Source organism: Octopus bimaculoides, chromosome 22, assembly GCF_046866305.1.
Source record: "Octopus bimaculoides isolate indiv1 chromosome 22, ASM4686630v1, whole genome shotgun sequence".
In the NCBI taxonomy this organism is placed as follows: Eukaryota; Metazoa; Mollusca; class Cephalopoda; order Octopoda; family Octopodidae; genus Octopus; species Octopus bimaculoides.
In genome coordinates this window covers 658,919-674,451 of record NC_142949.1, presented here as the reverse complement: position 1 = coordinate 674,451, position 15,533 = coordinate 658,919, and the positions used below count along the sequence as shown (strand labels likewise).

At 35.8% G+C, this 15,533-nt stretch overlaps 1 protein-coding gene across 3 annotated transcripts in view; it reads left to right on the top strand.

The window, feature by feature from the left end:
• Nucleotides 1–14,709, top strand: part of LOC106879136 (ubiquitin-conjugating enzyme E2 Q1) — a 19,074-nt gene extending 4,365 nt beyond the window's left edge. For all 3 annotated transcript variants that reach the window (XM_089339709.1, XM_089339708.1, XM_089339710.1), the window contains exons 2-11: nucleotides 142–243; nucleotides 929–1,011; nucleotides 1,192–1,288; nucleotides 5,071–5,155; nucleotides 5,490–5,550; nucleotides 6,518–6,608; nucleotides 7,424–7,531; nucleotides 8,475–8,570; nucleotides 9,415–9,481; nucleotides 12,514–14,709. In XM_089339709.1, the coding sequence (XP_089195835.1) occupies nucleotides 142–243; nucleotides 929–1,011; nucleotides 1,192–1,288; nucleotides 5,071–5,155; nucleotides 5,490–5,550; nucleotides 6,518–6,608; nucleotides 7,424–7,531; nucleotides 8,475–8,570; nucleotides 9,415–9,481; nucleotides 12,514–12,545 (822 nt within the window). In that variant the 3' untranslated portion in view covers nucleotides 12,546–14,709. The remainder of the gene's footprint in view (nucleotides 1–141; nucleotides 244–928; nucleotides 1,012–1,191; nucleotides 1,289–5,070; nucleotides 5,156–5,489; nucleotides 5,551–6,517; nucleotides 6,609–7,423; nucleotides 7,532–8,474; nucleotides 8,571–9,414; nucleotides 9,482–12,513) is intronic.
• The last annotated feature ends 824 nt before the right edge of the window (nucleotides 14,710–15,533 follow it).

Genomic DNA, 15,533 nt, shown 5'->3' with positions numbered 1-15,533 from the left:
AAGATATAAGCTTGGATTAACCCAACCATGTTGAAAGAATAACATTCTTTTTGTTATCTATCATAAGCAATTTTTGATTTGTTTGTTTTTTCTCTCTCTCTCCAAAGTAAAGCCATATGTTTTTTGTTTTAATTTTTTCAGATATTAGATCAAGTGAAAATTTTGTTAACACAGCTCTGCTCGCTTCATAATGTACCAGTTCCGTTTGAAGTGACAAATATCGACAGAGATCTTGCTGCAAAAGTAAGTTTGATTTGTTTTTTTTTTTCTTTACTATTACAATGTGCTTTGATGTGTTATGAAATATTTAGAAAATAACTGTATGAAATATTCGTGTTAACAGGTTTTAATTCTATCATTAACACTATTACAGAATATTCTTGCAATATCTGCAGTCCAAAAGCATTTGATGTAACCATATTAGAAAATAATTAAATGTAATGTGTTTAACATCATTAGAAGATCTAAAATGGAGACTGGGCTATATTGAGTGGTTGGCGTTAGAAACAGCATCCAGCTGTAGAAATATTGCCTGATCAAACTGGAGCCTGGTGCAGCCGCTGGCTCTCCAGACCTCAGTCAAACCGTCCAACCCATGCCAGCATGGAAAATGGACGTTAAATGATGATGGTGTGAACATATGGGTATGATTTGAAGTGGTATGACCAATTACGATGTTTATTTTTTAACCACTAAGTTTATCTATCTATCTATCTATCTATCTACACACACACACACACACACACACACACACACACACACACACACACACACACACACACACACACACACACACACACACACACACACACACACACACACACACACACACACACACACACACACACACACACACACACACACACACACACATGTATATATTGTAAAACTGTAGAGTTTAAAAGTTATATGTAATAAAATTTTTCAGAACCAAGCCATTCGGTCTAATCGAGAAGATTCTGATGATGATGAAGAAGAATTCCATTATGAGATGGAAGAGGAAGTTCCAGGGTGAGTTGGCAGCTTGACTGAAATCTTGGAATTACCTATTTCTGTACATTTTAATATATTGTTTGTACTTTATAAAAACTATTGAAGTTAGTGAATAAGACTAGGATCTTGTTGCCTTCAAATATAATCCCTAATTATTGCCAGTCTATAATAATATTTGCTGTTTTTGTTTTTGGTTAGTGAGACCAAAAGTAAAGATGATATTGATGGGATTGATGCAGGAAACTTAGTGGTGTTGGAAAAATTAAAACAGAATCAAAGACAAGACTATCTCAAGGTTTGAACATGTTTTTCCATCCATGTTGGCATTAAGATTTATTGAATCTTATTTTGTTTTGCTTGCTTGGTTAGTCAGAAAATGTTACAGTTTAGCACAGCTTTTTGTTTTTCTCTCTGCAATTGCTATTGTAGTGGTGGTATGTTGTTGCTCAAGAATTGATGGAAGATTGATATTGTACTTAATTAACATTCTGATTACTTACTGCCAAATGTAATCTTTATTTATTCACATTGTTTTGAATTAATCAATCATTATCTTGTAACTTTGAGATTGTGAAAATGTGTTTTATTTTAGAATAACATTGTAAGGTAGTTGTGGTAGGTTGCTTCTGGCCAGTTTGAATATTAAACAGAATATTTGGGCTGAATGGGGCTGGTTTAAATGTTAAAGGGTTAAGTTTCAGAGTTGTACTTCTCTGCTTATAGACGTAATCTGAGATGGTGTTGAAAGAAACAATTATATTGTGGAAGAGCCATTTTAGCTATCTAAAAACGTGTGATTTAGTTAAGCTGAAATATCTCTTTCGTGATGTACTTGCTTCTTTTTTTTAAAAGTAATTTACTTTCCATTCCAGCAGAGTGGATTTATTTTCCTAAAGGTAAAATGTTTAAACAAAAGTTTGAAGTTTGTGCTGTGCATGACAGGGTACACAACCACAAAGTAGGGTCATCTATTTTGCCAATTAACACATTAAAAGAAAAAAGAAAAGTAAAAAAGGCATGGTTCTGGTTAAGTTGGTTTCTTAATCATGGAATTTTGAATTTGGTTTCACTACACAGATACTTTGGGCAAGTGTCCTCTATCATAGGTCCAAATTCTTGTGAGTGAATGTGGAAGACAAAAAGAAGCCTGTTGTATGTGTGTGTGTGCCTCTCTTTACATTTGCTGTACAAAAGATGCAAATTATGGGTGGTATTGTGTTGTCACTTTATACCTTTGAAGATGTGAAATAAGAGATAATTTACTTGAAAAATAAGGGTTTAATGATTGGAAGGGCATCCGACTGTAAACAGTGCCTCAATAATATATTTGTTTCAACGATGCTAGCATAGACAAACAGGTGTATAATGAACAAATGAAATCATGGTTAATTGTCCAAACAATATTGCATACCCATTTAGTGATTCTCCCATGACTACCTTTTGGTATATAGAATGGTTTGTGGTTTACTGAAGAGGTCTATTAAGACCAACCAACTTGGGACCACCCCCTAGTTCTATGATATAAACTTTCTGTTTTAAAGTGTTCTAAATCAAACCTTTCTAACAAAGTTCCATGTTAATTTATCTTCCCAATAATGTTATTTAATTAAATCATTTTATTTTCAAAATTAATTAAAACAAAAGCAGTGTAGTTAAGCAGAAATATGGTAACAAAAGCATTAAGACCAAAACATATCAAGAGTTGTGTCCTGCTAAAAATAGAGGACTAATTTTTGAACTAATTTTTGTTCTCACTACATAAGTTTTTCTAATTAGGTTTTTGATTCTAACTGTAATACTTTTCCAATAAGACAGGCTAATACTAGCAGAATGCTATATTTGAGGTCACAGCACAATGTCTGAGGTTTAACTCTTTTGTGTTCAGACTACTCTGTTAAATGTAAAGCTTATTCACATTGTTTTGAATCTACGTATTATCTCATAGCTTTAAGATTTTGATGATATGATTGTTTATTTTTAGAATGACATTGTAAGGTAGGTGTGAGGGGTCAGATCTAGCCAGTTTGAATGAAAAACAGGTAAAATATTTTGGGCTGGATATAGCCAGTTTAAATACTAAGGTGTTAAACTAGCCATATTCAACCCAGTATTCTCCCTGTATATTGTTCAGACTGACCAGATCCAGCCTCTCACACCTACCTTACAATGCCATTCTAAAAATTAACTATCATATTATCAAAATCTTGAAGCTATGAGATAATGCATAGTAAATTCAAAAGTGAACAAATAAGCATTACATTTGACAGTAATCTGAATACTACAAAATTAAATGTAAGTAGAAGCTTACCAGCCTGACGACTTTCATCTCGTATTTCTGGAGATAGTTGTTTTAAACAGCTGCATGTTATTTAGCTACACAATGGAATATTTACTAACAACCTCTTGTGTTTTGAGTTATAGGAAATCTAGGTGATTCTATATATATATATATATTGTGTGATGGGGGGGGGGGGTCATTTAGAGGACACAGGCATAGGCTGTGTGGTGGTTTTCTACTCAGCCATATGGTTCCAGGTTCAGTCCCATTGTGTGGCACCTTGGGTAAGTGTCTTCTGCTATAGCCCCAGGCCAATCAGAGCCTTTTAAGTGGATTCGACAGACGGAAACTGAAAGAAGGTCATCGTATATGTGTGTGTGTGTGTGTGCGTGCGCATGTTTGTGTATCCTTGTTTTGATATTGCGTGATAGCTCTAAAATGATTGTTCCTGTCATGCAAGCAGTGTCCCTCATTTCCTGTATTCTGTAAGAACATGTCTGGCCATGATGGAAGATTGCTTTGCTTGAAAACAGGTGAAATCTGCTTCAAATAAACTCCATCTGACTCATTCAAGCATGGGGAAAAAAAGGACATTAGAATGATGATAATTTGTCTGCTTGTGACTGCATGTGCAACTACTCGTGCACATATGCCCCTGTTTGTGCACATTTATTTTGTCATAGAAAAATTATTTTGAGTAATTTTCTCTTTCCTTCAAAATCCTAGGAGACTTGATAATATATTCTGCATAATGTGTGCAACTTTTCTTGAACTCTGCCAGAAAGCTAGTTGAGTTGAAATTTTGCACGCCCCCAAATATATTTTGAACGCGGGTGGTGGGGTGGATGAGGGGGGGGGGGGTTCCTGCTGGCAGCAGTCATTGTAAGGGAGGTAATCACTACTAGATAAGTTTTAATCATTTAATCATTTTTTTTCTCTCCAACCCAATATTTACATGCTATTATCTATCATAGCTTTATGAACTTCAAGATCCCTTGTTCCAAAAATCAATTATTGCATTTTCTCTGGAGAGTTTATAGATTGATGTCTACTAATGTGTGTGTGTGTGTATATATATATATATATATATATATATATATATATATATATATATATATATATAAATAAATGTCATTGGTAGCTATATATAATGCTTTTTGATCCTCGTTTGGAATCATCAGTATGACATGACCCTAGACAAATATATATGAGACTCATTCAAACATTTTACAAAATGAGAAAGATTAGAAGATATTCGAAGAAAGTTTTTTTCCTTTCCTTCATAGATGTTTCATAGTTCAGCAAATGAGAGAGAAAATTAAAGAAAGAAAAATCCCATTTACAGATTACTTCTGGGGAATTACTATGTTGTGAAAAAGTTCATGAATGTATTTATGATAGTTTTGACTGTGAAGGCGCATGGCTTATTGGTTAGAGTGTGGGACTCATGATCATAAAGTTGTGGTTTTGATTCCTGGATCAGGCAATGTGTTGTGTTCTTGAGACAAACACTAGTTGCTCTAGTCCATTAAGCTGGTACAAATGAGTCATCCTGTGATGTACTGGCATCTAGGGAGGAATATATACACACCAGAGAAACTGGGAAACTAGTCTTATGCTCCCTCTGGGCTGACCATAATAGGCTTGACTACAAACAAATTACAGGGGCTGGTTTTGGTGTCATCATTCCGGGTATAGATCATATATATTTCGGCTGGGATTCTGTAGTAGTTTACCTTTCGTTGTGTTTGTAAAGACAAATATATTTTCTTTGCTTATTTTAATGTTCTATTTTTCAGGGCAATGTTTGTGGCTCAGTCCAGGCAACAGATAGGTTGATGAAAGAATTGAGGGAAATATTTCGATCTGAAAGTTACAAAAAGGGTGAGTTGGGAATTAGCTTAATGTAACCTTTTCTTTTTTTTTTTTTTTTTTATTCATGTTGGTTTTTTTTTTATTGTGTGTGTATAGGTGCTGGTGTAACTAGGGTGGTAAGAAGCTTCTTTCCCAACCACATGGTCTCAGGTTCAGTCCCAATGCATTGTACCTTGGTCAAGTGTCTTCTTTAGCCCCAGGCTGACCAAAGCATTGTGAATGGATTTGGTAGATGGAAACTGAAAGAAGCTCATTATGTGTGTGTGATGTTATGATGATGATGTTGATGTTTGTATATATATGTGTGTGTTATCTTTTGTCTAAATTTGTTTTCTGTTTTCAGCTATCTACACAATAGACCTAGTCAGTGAATGTTTGTATGAATGGAATGTCAAATTATTCAAGTAAGTACATTTTATTTCAGATATTTAATGTCAATTTAGGCTAACCCATTAGCATCCAGATTACACTTTGAAATGTAATGCTTATTTATTCACATTGCTTTCAATTAATCATATGTTATTTCATAGTTTTGAGGTTGTGATGATGTAATTGTTTATTTTTAGACTAATATTGTAGGGTTGGTGTGAGAGGCTGAATCTAGACAGCTTGAATATAAAACAGGTAGAAGATTTGGGCTGGATATGGCTTGTTTTAATACTCTTAAAATTGAACATCGTTTAGTTAGATGGAGGAGGTACAGAGGTTGTATTGAGGTATTGGTGAAGGAACAACTGCTCATGAGTGGGGATAAAGATTTCTGTTTAATGCCTTGTGTTTCTTAGTAGAAATCTAACTACTTAACATCTCTTTTTCTTTGTGGTTGTTCTTCGGTTCTAAGTTGGCTTTAATCACTCTTGTGATCAGAAGCAATCTAGCCGTAAATATTTAATCTTTTAATGTTCTTTTCAATGCATTTTTATTCTCTTTTGAATGTCCTTCGCATTTTAAAGTGATAGTGTGATTTTAGGAAAATTTAACTTTTATTTCTAGTAGATAACATAGAGGTACTTATGTTGGTTCATTCCCTCTGTGGGGACAAGAAAAATACATATTTGTGAGTCCAGTAGAATAAAGGTTTCCAACTTTTTTGTACCTCGAACTAATTTCATGCAAGACCAGAGGATCACATGCATAACAAAGTACAATAGAGTATATAATATATAATTTAGTTATTACAAATGTGTCCTTCATGTCACCAGCCCATACCTGTTTCCAATGAAGGTAATTTTCCCTCAAGGCCAGATGTGTTTTTGCAGAATATTGAAAATGAGTCACAAAAAAAAAAAAAAGGTAAATTTAATTTGAAAAACGGTTTGTAATGAACAAATTCTCATTCAATTTCTGTTTTGTACTTTTTTTGTTTTTCAGAGTGGATCAGGATAGCCCCCTACATGCAGATCTTATAACATTTAAAGAAAAAGAGGGGAGGGATCACATTCTATTAAATTTTACATTTAAGGTAAAGTTTTTATCTTAAACAATTTATCTGTTGTTTTAGTTACCAGCATGTTTACCAACCTACGTAGCTATTATTTGACATAACTCCATCAGTTTGAGTTTCTCTTAGATAGTTTTGGGGAAATACTATTTACTTATAACTGTAAGGATGTTATTAGTTTATTTTATTTTAAAAATTATTATCATAAACTTAGTGCAATTTATATAGGGTGGGCCAAAAGTCACGCACCAAAGCAAGGCTAGCATCGCATGTGCTTGCGAGCGCATGACTCCTGACTGACAAATATGTACCATATTTGGTGATGTACTGCTTAGGATCCAGGATAGTATCTTGTAAAATTATGTTGAATAATTTAAACCGATATGGTTTTGGATTGAATCCAGCTTTTTCAGCACTTTAGTCTTTTACTATAGCTTGGGCCGACCAAAATTCTTGTAAAAGGCCTTTCATCTACATTGTATATGTTTACATTTGTACTCCCTGAAAGTTGCTCATCACGAGCAGTGTTGGTGTTGTTGTCATTTCCGTCAACAGATCATCTCTTGCTTTGAAAAACCTGTGAAACAAGAGATCTTGACAGACAGTTAAGGTTAGTGACAAGAAGGGAATAGAATTGTAAGACAATGCCTCCATAATTCAGTCATCTTGACCATCAAATCAAATGAACAAATATATACTTATATATATATTACTCAGTTTGTAATTTAAGAAACAAAATATATTCAGTCGTTAATCAGTTTGAAATGTTTGGTGATTAGTTATTTAGTGCCGGATTTTCTTTTTGGTTTGATCTAATTTATTTGTTTTCTTTCCAGGATTCATTTCCATTCGATCCACCATTTGTGAGAGTTATCAATCCAGTAATCTCAGGAGGCTATGTTCTAAGCGGAGGAGCCATCTGTATGGAACTTCTCACAAAACAAGTTAGTGGAATTACTTTTTCTCCCTTTTTTTTTAACCCCCATAATATTTAGGTGCTGGTGTAGCTGTTTAGTGAGAAGCTTGCATCCCTATCTCATGGCTTTGAGTTCAGTCACACTGCCTGGCACTTTGGACAAGTGTCTTTTGTTTTAGTGCCAGGCCAACCAAAGCCTTGTGAGTGGATTGGGGAGGTGCAGGTGTGGCTGTGTGAAAAGAAGCTTGCTTTCTAACTGCATTGATTCAGGTTCAGTCCTACTGTGTGGCACCTTGGCCAAGTGTCTTCTATAACCTCAGGCTGACCAATGCCTTGTAGTGAATTTGATATATGGAAAGTGAAAGAAGCTTATTTGTATATATATATATATATATATATATATATATATGTGTGTGTATATATATGTGTAATAATAATAATATGTACGTGTTTTTGTCTCCCACCACTGCTTAACAACTGGTGTTGGTCTGTTTACATCCCTGTAACTTAGCTGTTCAGCAAAATGATATCAATAGAATGAGTACCAGGCTTGGAAAAATAAGTACTGGGTTCAATTCATTCGACTAAAAGTTCTTCAAGGCGATGCCCCAGCATTGCCACAGTCTAATGACTGAAACAAGAAGTTAAAAAAATAAATACATATGTGTGGTACTGTTACATTGCCTTGATGCCATATGATAGTTGTAAATAAGTGCCACTGTCATGTAAGCAGTGTCCTTTGTTTTGATTCTTCTGTTTCTGGTTCTGGGAAATATATTGCTTGGAAACAAGTGGCGGTTGGCAACAGGAAGGACATCCAGCTGTACAAATCCACCTTCACAAAATTTCATACAATACGTACAAGTATGGTAAAGTGGACATTAATTTGATGATGATGATGATTAATCTACTTCTCTTTTCCTAATTACAGTGTGAGGATGTTGTATTGATTGTTGCTTATATAATTGTAGGGTTGGAGCAGTGCCTACAGTATAGAATCTGTCATACTCCAAATATCTGCTACTTTGGTTAAGGGAAAAGCACGAATAAACTTCTCAGCTTCTAAAGTAAGTAACTTATTCTGAGTTTTACTGATTTCTTTTGCCATTTCAGAGTTTTCCAGAAATTTTAGTCATCAAATTAAAATGCAACGAAATTTGCAAGAAAGGTTTTGAGACTGGAATTTTATTGTGTGTATTTGTATTTTTGATTAGAGAATTCGGGAGAAGCACTTATGACTGGTGAGGTTGATGTGTTTAATGTTTAGTGAGAATTTCTGTAAGTGGGGAGAATGAATTTCAGAATGTTGGTAGGAATGAAAGTGGAAGAGTTTAGGAAGGAATCATTCTGAATTAGTGGTTGTAGCTTGTTATATTTGTTGGTGATTCCCTACTGACCCTGGCAGATGATGCCTGTGCACCACTTGGGGGACAATCCTCCAACTCATAGTTCTGTTTGGTGGTGAGGCTTTTACCCCAAACTCTTTTAGTTGCCTTTTATGATGGGTATATTCTTTGATGTACTGGTCCCGACACAGTACTAGTTCATCATGAAATGATGTGTTTAGTCACCTAGTCTGGGAATTGAACTCATGATGGCGATCTTGAGTGCGACTCATTAACTACTAGGCCATGACTATAAAAATTAGCTTGCAAATAAAATTGTATTATTTAAAAAAAAATATAATCCTATTGTTTTTGAATGTCATTGTGTAGATGTAAACCAGTTTAAATTGATAATGTTTTAGAAAGGCCGACTGATAAATGGCTTTCAAGGTTTAATGAGTACAAAATGGAGAGAGCCATATGTGTATTTCTGTTAAGAATAGGTTCTGATATTTAATTAGACATTGTAGGGGAATGAATGAATGAACTTGTTTTGTCTGTAACTGGACTTCTTTCTTCTTTCTAGAATCAATACAGTCTAGCTAGAGCTCAGCAGACATTCAAGTCATTGGTGCAAATTCATGAAAAAAATGGTTAGTATATCCTTAATAAAGTTTATCCCCCCCACCTTTTTTGTTTTTTTACTAATATGTTGTTTAACCCTTTAGCATCTCAGATTATACTGTCAAAATGTAATGTTTTGAACTAATTGGGCATTATATTGTAGCTTTGACATTTTGGTATGATTACTGATGGAATGACATTGTAGGTTAAGTGTGAAAGGTTGGAGCTGGCCAATTTGAATGTAGAACAGTTTGAATATTTCGGCTAGATATGGATAGTTTAAATGCTGGCGAGTTAAATATGTACAGTTAAGAAGTTTGCTTTGCAGCCACAAGGCCGCAGGTTTGATCCTACTGCTTGGCGTTTTGAACAAATGCTATTTTTAATAGCCTATGGTCAATCATGGAGATGGAAACTGTGTTGAATCACATGAGGTATAATTTGAAAAGAATAACCTTGTTATGCTGATTCTGCCTCCAAATTACAATAAGGGTACTCAGCCACTTACCTGTTAATTCAGGAGCAGATAATTCACTTGATTAAACATGAATTTTCGTCATTGAACTACAGATTCGCCAACCAAATATACCAAACACCTTCCACAGTGTAGTGACTCAACAGAAGCAGAAAGAGAATAAGGAAAGCTAACAATACAGAAAGGTTTAAAAAACAAAACAAAACACCCCCAAACCCACAAAATAATACTACTACCACATGAATCATCATCATCATCGTTTAACGTCCGCTTTCCATGCTAGCATGGGTTGGACGATTTGACTGAGGACTGGTGAAACCGGATGGCAACACCAGGCTCCAGTCTAATTTGGCAGAGTTTCTACAGCTGGATGCCCTTCCTAACGCCAACCACTCAGAGAGTGCAGTGGGTGCTTTTACGTGTCACCCGCACGAAAATGGTCACGCTCGAAATGGTGTCTTTTATGTGCCACCCGCACAAGCCAGTCCAGGGGCACTGGCAACGATCTCGCTCGAAAATCCTACGGGAGCCAGTCAGGCGGTACTGGCAACGGCCACGCTCAAAATGGTGCATCTCATGTGCCACCCGCACAAGAACCAGTCCAGGGTCACTGGCAACGATCTTACTTGGCTTGCCGGGTCTTCTCACGCACAGCACATTTCCAAAGGTCTCGGTCAGTAGTCATCGCTTCGGTGAGGCCCAATCTTCGAAGGTCTTGCCTCACCACCTCAGCCCAGGTCTTCCTGGGCCTACCTCTTCCACGGGTTCCCTCAACTGTTAGGGAGTGGCACTTTTTCACGCAGCTATCCTCATTCATTCTCACCACATGTCCAAGCCAGCGCAATCGTCTCTCTTGCACACCACTACTGACGCTTCTTATGTTCAGCTTTTCTCTCAAGATACTTACACTCTGACGGGTATTCACATTGACATTACATATCCAACGGAGCATACTGGCTTCATTCCTTGCGAGCTTACGTATGTCCTCAGCAGTTACAGCCCATGTTTCACTGCCATGTAGCATGGCTGTTCGTACGCATGCGTCATACAGTCTGCCTTTTACTCTGAGTGAGAGTCCCTTTGTCGCCAGCAGGGGTAAGAGCTCTCTAAACTTTGCCCAGGCTATTCTTATTCTACCAGCTTCACTTTCAGCGCACCCACCCCCACTACTAACTTGGTCGCCCAGATAGCGGAAGCTATCGACTACCTCTAGTTTTTCACCCTGGAATGAGATAGAAGTTGTTTCCTGTTTGTTTACAGTGTTTATTGCACCTGAACATCTGCCACAAACAAAAACTAACTTGCTAGTTAACCTGCCTTTGATGTTGCTGCACCTCTTATGTGTCCATAGCTTGCACCGGGTACATCTTATAGAGTTACTACCTACTCCTTTTCTACATACTGAGCAGGGCCATCTACCTGAAGGGGTTTGTGTTTTATCTACCTTCCTACTTATTAGGATTTTGGCCTACAACTAACAATTGGAGAGTTGCTTACCCCAACGGTTGGCAAGTTGCTGCTGCTGCTGCTAACCAAGCTGCCAAGCAGTTTGAAATAACAACATCTATGGAAATACACACATCTTTGTTTTATTCTGAAGATGGACATTTGTGCCTGAAAGTTTGTTTGTTTTTTTTTTTGTAAAACTTTTTGCATTGTTAGAAGCATTCCTTATTTCTCTTTTCATTTTCTACTTCTTTTTACCAAAATGATAGCAGTTTCTTTGCCTCTGACGAAGAGCAACCTGATCCTTGACATTGCTAAGCTTTTCTTCATGCTTGTGCTTAGTAGTTTTTAAAGGGAGTCACTCTGGGCATCTGATCTCACCCTTTAGGTTTCGAGGTCTGACTAGGGCAGCTGCAGTACCCAAGCTGTAGGCTTTACATTGGAGCTCCATCTACTCTGGAGTTACTGGGTGTCAAAGAGGACACTGGACCACCTGATTGACTCCATTTCTTGATGAGCTTTTGAGGTGTTGACTCCTAGCTTTTTGCAAAACACTTTTAGAAAGCACCGAAGGTTTCTATTTAGAGTTTCTTCCATAATGTTCTACAGGTTAATACCCAAAGCAGGGACCCTAACAATCTGAGTCCGAGTAGACCTGGTACTAATAGTGGCTAAGAGATGCCTCCACACTTTTCAAAAACCGAGGAACTCCTGAAGTGAAGTCTCACTACCAGATGGAGTTTAGTTATACTGAGGAGAAAGAGGAACCTATAAATACAAATATAAACAGGATTTTAGGATTGTGGGGTCTTTACAACTTAGCCCCTTTAGCATTCAAATTATTCTATCAAATGTAACAATTATTTATATACATTTTGAATTAATCATGCTATCAGAGTATTGTCATTTTGATGATTGTTTAGTTTTTGAATGACATTGTAGGGTAGGTGTGAGGAGCCAAGTGTGGTTAGTTTGAACATAAAAAAAGGATAGAATTTTTGGGCTGGATATGTCCGATTTAAATTCTAAAGGGTTAGTAAATATTTAAATCTACCAGTCTTTCAACAACTAGATAGTTGTTTTTACCTGTATGAGAAAGGATTATTTGCACTTGTAATAAATGTTGTCTGTATTTTTCAGGCTGGTTTACACCACCAAAAGAAGATGGTTAATGAGTCCACCAGAAGAGCTGGTAGCAGAGATGCAAACTTCTCCCTTTGTTTATTCACTCTCCTCTTCTCTTCTCCACTTTCCTTTCCTTCTTTCTCTTCCTGTCACTACACACACTCGTGCACACATACACACACACACACACGCACACATACACACACACACACACACACACACACACATATATAAAAGGGAAAAATTTGAAAGAAAAAAATGAAACAAAAAAAAAAAAAGAAATCATTTTTGGAATTATTCATGAATGAATGTCCTTTCTCTTAAAATGTGTTGTGTAGAGTCTCTCATTTCACTTCCTTTCACCATAAAATGCTGCTCTTTCTTTCAGCATCAGTTGAACTTTGAATGTTGAGCAACCTTTTTAATAAAGTAGCACTTCTGAACTACCACAACAGAAGGAGAAAAAGAAAAAGGGGAAAGCCTCTCATGCACACACACACACACACACACACACACACACACACACACACACACACACACACACACACACACACACACACACACACACATGCACACACACACGAATGAACAAAAACACTCCTACTGATTCCTAAACTGCTTGCAAGATTCACCAAGCCAAATTCCTTCAAATATGCAAACATTTATGGAATGTAATTGTTTAAAAGAGATTGAGAGAGGGAGAGAGAAAAGAAAATGACAATTGTATAATTTCAGGACTTGGACAAAAACAAACAAAAAAAAGTCCAAAAAAAACAAAACAAAACAAAAAACAACAAAAAAGTGAAATGTCAATTTTACTTCAATGGAAGGACAAAAACAGATCCAGACTTTCAACTGGAATATTTCATCCTGTCTTGCAGTACACTAGCTTTAGGAAAACTCTTTGGTTTGTATCCTTATAAGCTTTTGGGGTTAACTTCAGAGATTTGTTTCAAACTTTAGTTTCTTTGTTTCCTTTGTTTGTCTTTGTGTCTTTTTTTTCTTCTTCTTCTTCTTTTTATTTATTCCCACCCTCCTCCTCAAGGTAGAAAGTGTTACAATTCCTTTTAACTTCTTTCTTCTTCCTCATGGTAAATAATATCCATGTTATTTGGTTCTCTTCAGAAGAAAATACATGTTTGAATATGCTGTGGGCAAAGAAAACACGTTTTCTATTTCAGTTTTTTTTAAAGGGTTATCTTGATATTCTTTGCTAGTTGTTTAATAATTAAGGGTAAGGTTAACATTTGGAGGTGAATTTAACTTCAAAAACAATATAATTTGCCCCAATATAATTTCCATCTGTCTTTTCTAGCTTGCGTTTTAATTCAAGGAATAATTCTTTCAAAACCATTTTCTTGCTCGTCATTTGCTAGAAAGGATTCAAACACAGAATGAGATAGTTTCAATGTCTGAAAATGGCCTTATGTACCTTTCCCCCCATTCTCATGAAATTTGGCTTTTCTAGGATTTCATAATGAATACTTCCAAAAATTGCAAGTAACTCTAATAAAATTAAAACATTCTCATCCAATTTCATCGATTGTGGCTCCAGTATTTTTTAATTGTTTTTTTGTTTTGTTATTTTAATCTAGGAAAATTGGTTAAATTTAGAAATACAGTTGTCTGTATTTTACTTTTAGTGTTTATGCTTTCATTTCTCATTGGATTCTTTTCAGTTTTGATGATAGTTGGAAACATGATGGGGGCTCATTCTTTTATCTTGTTTGTGGCAGCAGTTGAAATTTGTAAAAATATTTAAAAAATAAAAAAAAAAAAGGAAAGAAAAAAAAATGTCCTTTGAATTGCTGGAATCATGTCTTAGCCATGGAGACAAACCTGTGATTTTCACTCAAACTCTTGTTTGATCTTAAACCCTTTTCTGCATTTTATTCAATTCTTGGATTATTATGGCCTAAAAAAAAACAAAAAACAAACAATCCTCCAAAACTGGTCTTTATTGCTTTTTTTTTTTTAACTACCAAATCCATTGTGAAGTAATTGTTTTAAAGAATTGGTGTACAGAATAAAGATAATATACCATTGATTGGAAAAATTCATCAAATAAAGGAAAATCTTTTTGGCAGAGGCAGAGAATATGTTGGGAAAATATTTTGAAATCTTTTCAGGACCAGTTCCATGTAACCATATGTAAGTTGGTGGATATTGCAGTTTATGGTTTGCTTGAATAAACTCATGTTTAAAAAGTAATTTCTTACTGACAAATTTCTAAGTTTTCTTAAGAGGAAATCTTTTAAAGTTATTCTGTAAAGAGTGTGTGTGTGTGTGTCTGTGTGTGTGTCTGTGTGTGTGTCTGTGTGTGTGTCTGTGTGTGTGTGTGTGTGTGTGTGTGTGTGTGCATGGATCAGCTATAGTTTGTTGTAGTAAGGTGATAGAAATTGCATTAGATGCAACCACAATGCAACAAATGCAATATACTTTTCCAAAAGCTCTCTGCTGCTACATTCAGTTGTCTTATGTTCCAATGTGGTTATTTATGGTCTCTTAATTGATTAGCATTAATCAGTAGACATAATATTGATCTGTAGTTTTGGTTTCTTGTAAATGAAGGCCAGTATAGAAAGCTGGGAGTCATTTTGCTGTTGTGTGTAAATATAACGAAGAAATATAAAATAGCATTTTGACCGTTTCCGCTTTCATTCTCGCTTGTTTTAATTATCTTTTTCTGGGAAATTAATCCAACACACACACACATGCGCGCGCGCACAGGGTGGGTGAAAAGTAAGTAGGCATTAAAAATCGGTAATAAAATCCATATTCCTTTCACAAATTTATTGAAACAAATGATACATGTTCTTTATTACATGGGAAAGTGAAAGTAAATCTTCATATTTCAACGTAAGCACCGGTGGCGTCAACCAGTTTCCTCAAATGGCCAGGGATGGAATGAACAACTTTCTGAAGGACATCATCAGCGATATCATTGAACTTCTGAATCCATGTCTCCAAGTCCTCCAGTGTGCGAGGTTTTGTCTTGTACATCTCTTTTGTGTAACCCCACAGGTTGAAATCAC